Genomic DNA, 14,953 nt, shown 5'->3' with positions numbered 1-14,953 from the left:
TTTCTTAGCTTCAAAATAAAAGAATTGGACTAAATCACGGGTGCTCGGCCCTGGCCACACATGTGGATCTCACGGGAAGCTTTCAGAAGCACCCAGATGCCTGGGTGCCACTCCAGGCCAGTCCATCTGAATGAGGGAGAATTCTAGATGTACAGTTTAAATCTTTCCTTGGCGATGATAACATGTATTTAGAACAGAGCGCCACTGGAACAGATGGTCTCAGGCTCTTTCTGTTTTTGAAACATAGTCTATCTGTGAGGTATTAATTATGATAGCCTTCTTACAGCACACTGTGACTAAATAGTATTGTGTCCCCACACGTTAATTTCAGTAGCGCATGTACATGGACTCCGACAGGAGCCTGTTCAGACCCACATAGCATGTGGTCCTGCTCTTTTGAGTTCTTCATTTTCTAACACAACACATGAGGAAGGTCTACTTTCTGCAGTCTAGGAATGAGTCCTCTAATTCCAAGTTTCCCAAGTTAACTGTATCCTTTAAGGACTTTAAATTATCGTTGTCATTTAAAAAATGCATAACTTAAAAAACTTCTAATTCTGGTGCGATTAAAAACTAAGACCACAGCTGAGACTAACTCAGGGAGAATTTGTTGAGAGCCTGTTGGGTACCAAACTGTGACCCACAGCCTGGGGACATGAAGAAGACATGGCTCCTGCCTTTATTGAACGGCTGCTCTCACCAGGGAGACAGACTTGCAGACACAAGGATTACAGGATCAGAGAGCCAGGACTGCAACACAGAGGGCAAGGGCTGTGTAAGAAACAAGGATGGGTAAATAAAACTGCACACGCAGGTCCGACAAGGACGCAGAGGGCAGGTGAGCTTTAAGCTGGACCTTGAAGGACGGGCAGAAGCCTGGGAGAGTGACGGGGGAGGGGGGAAGGCCATCTAGGGTTAGAGGAAACTGCGTGTGCTAAACTCAGAATCTTATCCTGTAAATATGGAGACATCTGCTAAGGGTGCGGTTTTGGCTGGCATGCGTGAGCGGAGGGTAGGGGACTTTAAGGATGCTAAGGGGTGGAGAGTGGAGAGATTGTGTGCCATGGTAAAAAATTTTATCTGAATCACCAGGGTTTTAAAATGGTGAAGTGTTAGGCTGATTTCTTTTTTCTTTTTTTTTAATTTTTTAAGACTTTAAAAAAAAACTTATTTGATAGAGATCACAAGTAGGCAGAGAGGCACGCAGAGAGAGAGAGAGAGGAAGGGAAGCAGGCTCCCACCGAGCAGAGAGCCTGATGTGGGGCTCCATCCCAGAACCCTGGGATCATGACCTGAGCCGAAGGCAGAGCCCACTGAGCCACCCAGGTGCCCCTGTTAGGCTAATTTCTAAAGCCAGTTCTGGTTACAGCAGGGGACACGCAGTGGAAGGAAGACAGGAGGGCAAAAGGCAACAGGGATGTCATTTGTTCAACTTTTGCAGGCCCCAATGAGAAAGTATTAATTTGTGCCTGGCCTGAACCTATAGGCTTTGAGTAAGTATTCTGACAAAGAATGTTTCTCTGTTTTTTAAAAAATATATATTTTAGATATTTAAAAAATATTTTCTGTTACTATGAAGACAAAGATGTCTGAGGACTAAGGTGAACAACTCGCCATATGTAACATAGCCCCTCAAGGATAATTAGCTGGAACTTTGCATCTCCCTGCATTCATTATGCTCCTAGTTTTAACAGGCAAGGCTCTCATAACTGTAGAAAAATAATTGCATGGATACAGTCACCCTTCCAGCAAGTTAAATTTTGAATCATCCAAAGAGTACTATATTTTATTCATTGAGACTCTTCATGCAAAACTTGGAAAGGAAGCATGATGGTGCGTAGTAGTCCAAGCACTGGCCTGGGGACTGAAGTATGGATTCTTGTAATAGGACCAGCATTAATTGGCTCTATGGCAGGAGATAAATCTTTTTTTACCTCATGATAGCTACTCGTTTTCTTTATCCCCTTCTTTTCCCAATTCAATTTTTCTATATCCAGTGTTGATCGCTTGGCCCTCCGGAGCAACCACTTCTTGCAACTAAAACTACTCTTAATTCCTGTGACCTGAAAACCTCCAAACACAGAATATAAAGTTCTGAAGCAGGATCTCCCCTCATATTTCTGTCTTCCCAAACTAAAACTTTATCTTGACTTTCACAAACTGTCTTCAGTCCGGTTTAGTCTTAGAGAACTTGCTCCAAAGCGAATCACTCTTTTCAGCAATTCTTCCTCTCTCCTCAGAATGTGTGATATATTGATTTTTAGTTTTCTTTTTCTATCTTTCTATCAATTAAGAAAAACTAAATTATGATAGGGTAGCAAACAACCCCAACCTAACGTTGGTTTAAAAGCGTTTTCCTATGGAAAGAACCAAGATGCCCTTCAGCGGACGGACGAATGGATAAGGAAGATGTGGTCCATATACACTATGCAGTATTATGCCTCCATCAGAAAGGATGAATACCCAACTTCTGTAGCAACATGGACGGGACTGGAAGAGATTATGCTGAGTGAAATCAGTCAAGCAGAGAGAGCCAATTATCATATGGTTTCACTTATTTGTGGAGCATAACAAATAGCATGGAGGACATAGGGAGGAGAAGGGAGTTGCGGGAAATTGGAAGGGGAGGTGAGCCATGAGAGACTATGGACTCTGAAAAACAATCTGAGGGGTTCAAACCTCAGAGAGGGTACTAGAGAGGGCACGGATTGCATGGAGCACTGGGTGTGGTGCAAAAATAATGAATACTGTTATGCTAAAAATAAATAAATTTAATTAAAAAAATAAAAAATAAAAATAAATAAAAGCGTTTTCCTTCACATTTTAGTCTGTTCACATTTTGACCAGCAGTGGGGCACTGCTTAAGAGGCCCTGGATTTAAGCCTCAGAGTGACTAGGCAGCCTCCGTGTGACACATTGCCAGGCATCAGGGGAGAGAGAAACAGAAGCTGGCAAATCCACATTGGTTCTTAAAGCTTTAGCTTGAAGGGAACATATATCAGTCTGCATATATTTAGAACCCAGAGCAAGTCACGTCCTAAAGCTGGCTTCAGAGTGGATTTCTGCCTGCAACATGGAGAACTGGGATATTTAGGAACAAGTTAATGAGCTTTCGCAAACCCTTGCTTTGTCCTTCCCTTTCATACACAAGTATTTTCAAGTGTCTTACATATTCAGACAGACGGACAGACGCATAGACAGACAGACACACACACACACACACACACACACACACACACACAACTGCCGTAATGTTTGTCTTTGAGACTCTTAGTTTCTCACTCTCTCTTTAGGATGGATCGTACTGCAAATCTGAAGGCCAGTACTCTACTCCAAATGCTTTCATTATTGTATAGTTTGCTAGGGCTGCCATAACAAAATACCACAGACCAGGTGGCTTAAACAACAGACATCAATTTTCTCAGAGTTTGGAAGCTGGAAGCCCAAGATCAAGATGTTGGCAGGTTTGGTTTCTGCTGAGGTTTCTCTCTTGGGTTTGCAGATGGCTGCCTTCGCCCCAGTATGTCCTCACATGGCCTCTCCTCTGTGTCCATGCACCCCTACCCTCTCTTCTTCTTATTAGGACAGCAGTCCTATTGAATTAGGATCCATCCATATGACTTCATTTGAACTTATTTACCTTTTAAAGACCTTGTCTCAACATACAAATTGAGACAATTTGCATTGTCTCAACCAGGGTTTGAGTTCCATCTGAGGGATGGTTCACATATAAAGGACATTTTCATTATTTTCAGTAACTCATAATGGCATTTTATACAGTGGGGAATCTCTCTAGGTTCAAATTTCCTTATTCTTTAATGTCCACAGCTCTTATCATTGAAGATTTTCTTCCTTTGCTCAATGTACTTCTGAGTTCCTTTGACTTTTTCTTTCTGCCTGTTATTTGCCTGGGAGATTTCATCTACCTTCATGACTTTGGTCACCCCCTCAGGAGATAATGACTCTCACATTCACACACCCCAGTCCCCTGATGCCAAGGTTACATATCCAACAGCAAAGGTCCATGGTATTCATGGTTCTTGTACCAGTAGCTTCGATATCGTCTGAGTGCTTCATTGAAATGTAGAATCTTGGGTTCCACCCCAGAACTATTGAATTGAATCTGCATTTTGACAAGATATCCAGATGATGTTACACAGAGTTGGTCTGAAAGTAGCATTGTACTTGATTGCTCTTTCTGTACATTCCAAAGAAATCACAAACCCCGAACATGTTGAGAGTAGACTTAATTATTAATTAATGTTAACTCATTCATTAATTTAATTACTGATTATTGAGCTTACTATATGCCTTCACAACTGTTTTTAGATCTATATTGATGAGCAAAATCGCACACACACACACACACACACACACACACAAAAGCCCCTGCCTGCCCGAGTCTTTTATTCTAGACTGGGAGACGGATAAGAAACAATAAAACATAATAAGTAAGTATGTGACATGCTAGACTAGACAGTGATATGTGCCACGGAAAGAGGAAAATGTTGAGCAGGAGAAGAGCAATCCTAAGTATAGTGTGGGACATTGAAAGCATTCTATTTCTCTTCCTTTATTTCTTCTCTCAGTGAATAGCACTGAGATAATCATCCCCTCCGTCACCTCAGGGAGGTTGAGAAAGACAATTAGGAGTTATATTAAAACTTTTACTTTTACTGTCAAGTCTAGATTCCTAATGTCTTTCAAATCTAACACTTTTCATGATATTCACTGACAGGTGTTTTCTTCTCATCCTCATATTTTTTCCCCCCTGAGTCTTGGTTATAACCCACTAAGTGACCTCACTGACTTTCTATGTATTTCCACAACACTGTCACGAGGCCATCACTCACTTGCTGGAAAACTTTTAATGCCTTCCATTGCCTTCTGAATAAAACTGTAACAGTTTTTTGATGGTCAGTAAGGCTGATTACAAACTGGCCTCTTCCTGCTCTGATGAAATCATCTATAGGAAGTGCCGTCAGAAGCGACAAACTGGCCTCTTCCTACCTTTTAACTGAAGCTCTCGTAAGCTCACTCCCCACTTGCTAAACTGCATATGAGTCTTTGAACATAATATTCTCTTTCCTCTTTAAGTTTGCTTATTGTTTCTTGTTTGTTGCTGTTTGCTTTTTTTTTTTTTTTTTACATGAAACACAAGGTAGTATCTTGCTTATACAATTTCCTGATTCCTTCTCTGTCTTCAAAGGTGGCCCTGTTAACACTGTGTTGTTATTGTGGGTTTTCACAAGATAGTGCATTCTTGGAAGGTAGGGACAGTCTTGTTGAGCTATAGTGCCAACCCAGAGGTTGGTACTCAATAGTGTTTAGTAGTTTGTGACAAGTAACTGATAGCTGTTGCCTTATAGAACGAGTGGAAATCTTTAAGGAAATGATGCTTTCAGATGGAGCTCATGCAAAAGCTTGAAGGTCTGTTTGGGAAACAGCAAGTCTCTCACGTTTGTGGAAGCCCAAAGTATGGTTTGGGTTGCTGCCAAAATGGAGGTGAGAGGGTGCCTTATACGCCTTTCCAAGAAATTTGGATTTTATGCTGTAGAGAAGAGAGAGCCATTGATGGCTTTAAGCAAGTGAGTGACGTGGTCTGGGCATATCAGATTTGAATTTGAAGAGGTGGATTTCTTGGAGGATGAGGGGTGATTGTTAAGGAAGAGATGAGAGGTCTGCAGTCATTCCAGAGAGATGATAAGGGCTCAATGAAGGCAGTGAGAGTAGCATTAGGAAAGAGGACTGACCAAGAAAGATGTAAAGCTTTTCCCAATATGATCTGTTGGTTGTGAGGCACCAGAAAGATGTAAGCTTTTCCCCAATACGTTCCCCTTGGAGGCACCATTCACCAAGATTGGAGAGGAGGTTTGGGGTCCGTAAGCAATTCCAATTCAGTTTTATCCCGGCAATTTGGCGATCTCAGCATTCCAGTCATTTGTGCCAGGGCTGTTCATTTCTAGAAGGATCTTTGATTCCAAGCAGGTGATCATTTAGAGTGAATGGAATTCAGGACAGGAGTCACACCTCTTTCCATTTATTAAACCTCACCCCTCTAGGAAAGAATCAGTTGGCTTCATCCATTATGTTTTAGTAGCTGCATCATGAGAACTGGTATTTGTTCATGCATTTCAGTTAGCAGGAATATGGCCCTCGTGGGACCTCTTTTCTAGTTGATCGAAACTAACTTAAAGTATAAATAAGTATAGGAGCGCCTGGGTGCCCCATCAGGTAAGCGTCTGACTCCTGATTTCAGCTCAGGTCATGATCTCAGGGACTTAAGATCAAGCCTGGCACTGGGCACTGTGCTGGGCATGGAGCCTGCTTAAGATTCTTTCTCTCCCTCTCCCTCTGCCCCTCCTACTAAAAAAAAGGTATAAATAAGTATAAATGAGTGGTTACAGTATAGTTTTTTTGGGGGGGATTGAGTATAAGTTAGAAGTCAGACTTATACTTCCAGCAGTCATGTTGTTATTACACATCTGGTCAAGCTTTGCTAAAAATTTGGTGAAATAGTCACCAAACATTTTCTGTGGAAGCCTCTGATCTCTCTGATTTCAGATGTTACATATTTGAAAATGGCATTTATCCTTCCTATAGATTAGTAGTTACTTAAACTCTAACCATTTCCACAAAGAGTTCTTTGGAAACCACTAAGAGAGAGAATTTTAAAATTAATAAAGTTGAGCATCAGTGCTGTCAAAGTAAGATTAATTTTTTTAAAAATTTGCTCATTTCAGCTATAATTTAGAGCCACCCCCCCTCTTTGATCTCATTTTTAAAGAAGTTGTTTTTAAAATATCAGTGGGAATGCAGTTTTATAACTGCTGCATTTTAGCTCTGCAACCCATGGAGTTCTGGTTTGCTTTCCTTCTCTTGTCCCTATGTTCTAGTCCAGAGGATGTCTCTTCTGTATTAAGGTAGTGGCTTTTTCATTTCATTGTCCAAAACATTGGTTTATGTTACAAAAGTTCAGAAGTATAGTTTTTTGGAGTTGGTTTTTTGAAATGTTAGAATTCAGATGCTTAGGACCTCAAAGCTTTGATTTTAAAACTTGAAATTTTGGCTTTTTAAAGTAAAAAGCAAACTACTTTTTTTGTTGAATTTTCCCTTCCCATAATTAATGAGGGAAAGAAATGTAGTATGAGAGGAGAGGGGGAAAAAACAGTCCATGTATTAAATAATATTCCTTACAACAACTTTTATATTCATGCTTTTTAAAACATGTTACGTATTTGAGTTTTTTCATATTTAGTGAATGATGTAGGAAAGATATTAGGGTTTGAAGTTAATGGCCAAGAAAAAATTCTTGAGATGTCTTTGGTGCAGAAGGGTGGTTTTATTAAAGCATGGGAACAGGACCCTTGAGCAGAAAGAGCTGCACTGGGGTCATGAGGAGTGGCCCATTATGTATTTTCAAGTTGGGAGGGGGTTAGGGATAGCACGTAAGTCTCCCAGGTGTTTTGGAAGCAAGGGTTTTAGGACCTTGAGGGGACTAGCTGTTGTTGGGAAAGTGCCATTTATTGCTGTCTAATGAAATATGAGTCATGAGACCCTTCAAATGTATATCATATGTTTGGGGGATGATTGTGAACATGTATTTTGTTGGGTAGAGATAAAGGAAGTTTCCAAAGGAATCCTTATGTGTTAGAAGAGACTTACAGGACCCTTGGGGTTGGGCTAAGATAGTCTGTTGCCCTTAGCAAAGTATTAACATAGAGGCAGCTGAGTCCCTAGAAGAAGGTCACTCTGCCTCTGTCAAGGACTTGTCAGTGGGCTGTAGGTAAGGAGGAAATTTAATAATTTTTCTTCTGCCTCTGCTTCCCACATCAGTGGAGACATTTTACTTTAGCTTGTTATACACCAAAGAGAAGACCCAAATAGGAAAACCACCCAAGTTTAATAGACTTTTAATCAGTAAGCAATCGATTAGTTGTTAAAAGCCTCTGACATTTCTGTCCGGAAAAGTGAGTAGTTAATATTACTGTGATTTAGATGGCACAGCTAGCAAAGACATTTAGGGATACTACAGATACTACGTAAAGTGGTGTGTGTTTGTGTGTGTGTGTGTGTGTACTCTTCACAACTTCTTGGACCTGATTATATATTCATACCCTGAGAAAACTTGGACCCCAAAGAGTAAACTTGAGCACCAGCCTTCTTTCTTAAAAAAGTATAGTATTTGTCTTGATTGTTAGAAAAGTACTGAGAATATCTAAAAAATAAGCAGTAAAATTTAAAAAGTTGCATTCTATATATCATTCATAACAAACTCTGCCATTTATACCGACATTTATTATGGTTGTTGGTTTTAATGGTTTGTTTTGTTTTCCCATTCAGAGAATTTATCAACAGCCTTCGACTGTACAGGACGTTCTACGGAGGCCTGGCTGACGAGCTTTGTGTTAGCGAATTAGCCGCTGCTGATGGGCTGCCGTGCTGGAATGGGGAAGACACAGTCAAAAGGTATTTTATGTGTTGTGGTCTGCGAAAACGTCTCGGCTCCCTTCATCCTTGCTTTCTTTTCCCAGGCCTTGAATGGACCACTTCAGTTTTAACTTTGCCCCACAGGTTAGACCCTACATCAATTTCTTCTCTTTAGTTGGTTAGAAATAAATTTGATCCTTTCTGGCATTTTGGAGGTGCGATAGCATTTTTGCGGCATTTGAACCTTCTGTCTTCCTTCCTACCTATTTCAGACCTACCCACCATCCACTTTTTCGGTAAGTATTAGTTACCTTCTGTCCAATCTGTCTTGCTTATCAAGTATCTTATTTCTTTTTCATTTAGCTTTATGAGTTTTAGAGATTGAAGAAATTCAGTAAAATGAGAATACCTGTGCAAAGACTCAGGGATATATGAATTTGAGTCTCAGCGGTGTTAATACGTCCCTCCTACAATTGTTTCTTTGTGTGTGTGTGTGTGTGTGTGTACGTGTGTGTGTGTGCACGCATGCACGTGTGTATTTTTCTTAGACTGGGGTTATGTCCCTGTGTGTCTGTTTGAAGCAGTGTTTATTTCTATGTCGTCAATTGTTCTCAAGATTAGGAGTGAAATTTTTTTCCTGTTTTTTCCCCTCATTGTCTAGAATTTCTTTGACATTTTCTTTTCCTTTGCTTCCTATAACTGATTGTACTCTGAAGTAATCTCCTGAGCTTGAGAAAGTCCTAAATTCTCCCTTCGTAATCTATAACAATGGTCAATAGTAACTGGCTGGGAATTGGTCTTTTGATTTTCCACTGCTGGTGATTGTTATAGAATGTAGGCTTGGGTTGCAGCTGGACTTGAATGTCTTCGTGTATTTTATTTTTCAAAATCTATGAAAAGAGAGGGCCTTAAGCTTTCTGATTTACAAGCATGCCTACTCCACAGGAAGATAGGTGGTTTCGTTACCACTAGAGTGTTAAGTTCATTTAAAATATTATTAACAGCAACAGATAAAGAAATCATTAGCAAATTAAGCTTACCATACATACACTCCAATTAAATAAATTTAAATAATAAAAACTGTTTATGTATTTCTGTGTGATCATATTTACTGTAGTTAAAGCTTATTTCCTGATATAGTAAATGATTATTTTGTAGTTTGTATCTGAATATCTCATAGAGATTCTTAGATTTTGCAGAAAAAATGATTAACTACAGGAACATAACTAAATTTAAATAAAATATTTGGCTGACATGGTTAGTGTTCTTTTTTCATTATGTTCTTTGAATGTTAGAATGTATTTTCTAAATTTACATTTCTTGCCTTTATTGAGAGCACTCATAGGGTGCCTGGAACTCTGAGTTCTTTTAATCTTCATGTCTCTGAAAGTTCTGCCACTTAAATCCAATAATTAAAAGATACTTTGACTTCTACATTTTCCTATTACCTTTGTTCAAGCTGGAAATAAACTTCCTTGTGTATTAACGATTTTTCTACAAAGGCTAATGAGAATCCCATGGTGATTAATGGAAGGTCTAGTATATTTTATAAAAACACATGATATATTGCATTACATTATATCATCTCATTTTAGAGCTGTAAGAACCTTCGTGTCAGCTTGTCCCCCTCCTCTCTACTGTTTGGTCCGCAGTTCCTATAACAGAAAATGTTGCGGAACTCAATGATTTGGGAAAACTTTACTTAGAGGGACAGTATTTTCAATTCAAAGAATGTATTCTATAGCGTATATTTCTTAAGACCTCATTCACAGTTTAGGAAAGATTTTTTTTTTTTAAAGCTCATCTTTAGCAAGAATTCTCTGTACAAAGTAGCCACAATTCTGATAAAGAAAACGAATGGTTCTCATTCTTCTCATTTGCTTCCAGCTTATTCTCCCTTTCGCTGCCACCCAGCCTCCTGTCAGCCACTTCCAAGTGCCCTGTGCGACTCCACTCTCATGAGAACAGTTTACGCTTTGCCTTAACCTTCTCTCAAACGCTCCTCTGCCTCATTACCTTGATTGCCATGTTCCTATCTTTGGGAATATTTTTTCTGCTCCATCCCAACCTCATGGGTCCACTACCCAGGTCCCCTCCTTTTGGCTCACCTGGGGGCCAGCCAGCCTCACACTCTGGCTCTCTAGCGCCATCTTCAGGTGGCTTCCAAAATGAACATTTTTCAGCCCTGATTATTTTCTGGCAGTCAGCCAAGGTTTTACAAGCATTATCTCATTTAGTTCTCCCATTTAGTTCTCCCAAAACTTGACTCCCTAATGCTCCAAAGCAAGCTGAATGGGTGGTATCTCTTTTCTATTTGAGCTTGAGAAAAACTCTCATCTGTGCTTGACTTTTTAAAAAAACATAGCACTTAAATTGTATTTTTATCTGTGGCTCAGCCAATTCTTGATGTACTTATGCAACAAGTTTTTTTTTTCCTTCAAAGCAAAGTCAGTGCTAAAATCGAAATATCCATCATATCTTGTTAATTATGGTGTCTTCACCATGGAATATTATGTGTTAGTCAAAAACTATGCATATTTTTATCTGCTAATGTGGAATAATTTCAAAAGATTATTAAATTAAAAATAGTTAAAGCTAGGACGGTGCCTATTTTACCAGGAGATCTAAATAAGTAAAAAATAGCAATATTGGTTCTGCATAGAATATTTCTGAACAGTTACATGGAAACTGCTAATATACTTAAGAAGTACTGGGGGCCTTTTAAAATTTACATTATATTTATTTATGTTTAAGGAGAACAGCTGTTGCAGTGATATTAGAATTATGGACTATTATTGTTTTCTTCTTTTCATAATTCTTTTTTGAAGTGAAAGTGCTATTTTTAATTTCTAGCTAACTTGGATTTTTCTAGTAATTTTTTGATATAGTTTTGATATATATAGTTTTGTCAAAACAGTAATGGATATGGTTAAATACTGAACTAGTGACTCTAAGAAGTCTTTGAGATAAAGTCAAGTCCTGATGAATGTTGCAATCTTGAATTATTAGCTACTTTCTCCTAAAGAAAAAAGGAAGCGTAGCAGTGATCACTGTGTGAAAGCACTAAGATCCTCAAATAAAACACTCATTTCAGAGATCTGCACTTAGTTGAGATAAATAATGCTATCACATTTGGAAGAAATGAGTGCCAGGTGAATGTATATATACTACATTTGGGGATGATAGCGGTTTTTCTTTTCTTATGTTGGGTCATAAGACTCATCAGATTCATCCCAGAGAAATTATGTATGCCACACACATCAGTAGGATAAATTGGTGGCCAAGACTGAGTATATCATTCATGATAAGCGCAAAGTGATTACTTTGGCAAGACTTCTTCTCCTGAAGGCATTTTTTAGGAGGTGATTGATAAGATTATTTATGTGCACCGACGTGCTGTCTCAAAGAATAGGAGAGCCCTACTGATTGTTTCAATATTATGACAGTCCTATAAAATTGGGTGAAATCACCTTTGTGCTCATCAAAAGAGACGGAATTCCTTTGTGATTGTAGCAGAAAATATCTCAAGTATCTGCAGTATCTAAGGAGTGTTTAATTTGTGAAACAAAATATCTCCTTCCATTCAAATGATTTTAAAGACGGATGCCTGCCCCCTATACTCTGCGGCCACATTGAGATCAACGGTTCTAAGAATTTATGGTTTAAGGTGAGAATGTATTGCCGAATTCCACACAGTCTCTCTCTCTCTTTCTCTCTCTCTGTCTCTCTCCTATCGCTTCATCGTGAAATGAAATTGTTCTCCAAAAGGCGTGTTGTGTCCATCTTTCTGTTCTTAGAGCTCTGTTCTCAGTTCTCCGTGATTACAAATTGATTGTTTGATGGTTTGCGCTTGGGCTTTCCGACTATTGATGTGCAGGTGACAGCTACTTAATTACCAGGGTTTCCTTTTCCTTTCTGATTTAATAGACGCTTAATTCAGTTACTGTCCCTCAGTCTCCGGGAATTTATGACCTGCCCAACAACTCTCAGACTAGCCAGTAGCTGTGAGGTGTCTTCGTACAATTAATAATCTGCACGATTTCTACTTCATCTTGAGTTATTTTTCCTTAATGCTTCTTTCATAGTTTAGTGTTTTGCTTTCAAACTCTTATGATAAGGTGCCCCTTCCAACAGAATATAATTGAATTTTTAAAAAATCAGATAAAAATATAAAACCTTAGAAGTCTCTGAAGCTTTATACCTATCTATTATCGGATTTTCAGACAATATTATGTTTCCTGGAGATAGATAGATAGATAGATAGATAGATATATCCCACTGTATCTGTTTATTTAGTATTTATTTTGTGATACAAAGCTATTAGCTGATTCCTGTATACACCTCCTTGGTTCATACAATTCTTTAAAAACTTAAAAATTTATTTTTATTTTTTATTGAAGTGTAAATATAATATCTTGTAACCTCATTTTTTTCCCTTTACATTATCTATCTGAAAAGCTTCTCATCTTCCCTCTTTCTTCTTCTTGACCTTGCTTGCATTCAACTATATTTTATTTATCTTTTTTTTTTTTTAAACACCTGGCCTCATTTACAAATGTTAGGGACTACAAAGCAGTCAGGTCTCAGGATTGTTCTGGTTTTCATTGATGTAACTATCAGTCGCTTTTCCTATGTTGCTTGTGCAAAGGCAGTATATTCTTCATGACTTAAACAACAATCTGTTTTGCATTTCATTTTTTTTTCCCTTGAAATTTTGATCTATTCAATCAGGTTTCTAATGTTGTTAAAGCAGACCTTCATAATTGTCATCATTATTATCATATCTATGGCCCATCTGATGTGCTTCAGAATTCAAAGAGGCTTAAAAGACATGGTTAGGAGACATCCCCACCCTGATGCCAACACAGCCGTCTTCTGTGGGCTCTATTTCCCACTATGGGAATGATTTTCAACTACATCATTCTCTCCATGCAACTGTACATACAGCTTGGCCAAACTCCGACTTTAATCTTGAGTCCGCACGGAACGTGTCCCCTCATTTATGTTTGTCGTAACCTCTAACTCCACCATGACACCTCTCATACCTTTTGCATTTATATGTCATATATCTTTCCTCTTCTTATCTACTGTGATTTCTTTCATAACAGAGCTCTTGTATTACCTGACAGGTTAAGAATGATTAGTATCCTTGAACACCTGTCCGTAATTTTTTTTTAAAGATTTTATTTATTTATTTGACAGAGAGAGATCACAAATAGGCAGAGAGGCAGGCAGAGAGAGAGAGAAGGAAGCAGGCTCCCTGCTGAGCAGAGAGCCCGATACGGGACTCCATCCCAGGACCCTGAGATCATGACCTGAGCCGAAGGCAGCGGCTTAACCCCCTGAGCCACCCAGGCGCCCCCTGTCCTTAATTTTTTAAAGATAAGAGGACTCTGAGGAATAGGAGGTTTTATAAGTGTTTTTGAGAACTGAAAGATTCAGGGACTGGGGAGGTGGGCTGGTGGTAACACTTTGGTGGGTAGTATGTGGGGGCAAAGCGGGGTGCTGAAAGATGAGAAGAAACATGAGTCCTGAGGGTTTCTGCCTATGGTGGACTCTAGATGTTGGCTTGTTTTCTGACTTAATCTTAAAATCATGCGTGTCTCATTGTGTAGATTTCCATAGTTATTTTTGGGAAACCAGAGTCTAAAAACTCTAAGACGCCTATGTGTTCTGGGTTATATACATATGAGGTGTGATTGTCTTTATCTCAGATGAGGCATCTGGGTTGGGTTGGATAAAGTGCTAAGGCATGCCCAAGGTCAAACGCCTGAGTTTATAATCCTCAGTAAAGGACAAACTGAAATACTTTTGCTCTTTTGTGATAGAAATTAAAAAAAAAAAAAAGTATGACTTTTATGACTTTAGATCTAAGGGGCTGTCCAGTTCATCCCATTGTAGATACACATTTCAGGTCCAACAGGACAAATGCTGGTGTGTTGGCTTCGCAGACTCTTGGTCATGTACAATCTTTCTCTGCCTTACTCTAGTACACTCGCTTGGCAAATAACTTTTCTTTAAATGGTGCCTGAAGTAGTTTGGTTCTATAAAAAATGACATAGATGGTAGCAAGAGGATGCACTTTTTATCAGTTTGCTCCGACTCCTGACCTTCCTCACTAGTGTGGAAACCTAGGAAAATACCCATTTCTCTCAGGTCAATACACACATTTGGTCTTTTCTAAAAATGCTCCATTTATTTGGTAATAATTGCATTTTATCCCATCTTCTGAACTGAGATGTTTCTTCTGAATCTCTCTTCACTGGTTTAGTAAGTAACTTACTTAGCCTCATGTCTCCTGTTAAGACTATAATCATTAGGGGCACCTGGGTGGCTCAGTGAGTTAAGCCTCTGCCTTTGGCTCATATCATGGTCCCAGGGTTGTGGGATCGAGCTCCACATCGGGCTCTCTGCTCAGCAGGGAGCCTGCTTCCCCCTCTATCTCTGCCTGTTTCTCTGTCTACTTGTGATCTCTCTCTCTGTCAAATAAATAAAAAATTTAAAAAAAATCTTAAAAAAAGAA

The 14,953-nt window shown here is 39.1% G+C and overlaps 1 protein-coding gene and 1 non-coding gene across 6 annotated transcripts in view; both read left to right on the top strand.

Moving 5' to 3' along the window:
- Window positions 1–14,953, top strand: part of GPC5 (glypican 5) — a 1,399,440-nt gene that overhangs the window by 327,529 nt on the left and 1,056,958 nt on the right. For all 5 annotated transcript variants that reach the window (XM_032314680.1, XM_032314683.1, XM_032314682.1 and 2 more), the window contains exon 5: window positions 8,344–8,469. In XM_032314680.1, the coding sequence (XP_032170571.1) occupies window positions 8,344–8,469 (126 nt within the window). The remainder of the gene's footprint in view (window positions 1–8,343; window positions 8,470–14,953) is intronic.
- On the top strand, window positions 4,950–5,023 carry LOC116574653. Its single transcript, XR_004279423.1, has one exon. It is a non-coding gene; the product is annotated as a small nucleolar RNA SNORD49 (small nucleolar RNA).

The sequence above is a fragment of the Mustela erminea genome, chromosome 15, assembly GCF_009829155.1.
Source record: "Mustela erminea isolate mMusErm1 chromosome 15, mMusErm1.Pri, whole genome shotgun sequence".
NCBI lineage: Eukaryota > Metazoa > Chordata > Mammalia > Carnivora > Mustelidae > Mustela > Mustela erminea.
Note: the sequence above shows the minus strand (reverse complement) of the source record. Positions and strands in the feature narration are given on the sequence as shown.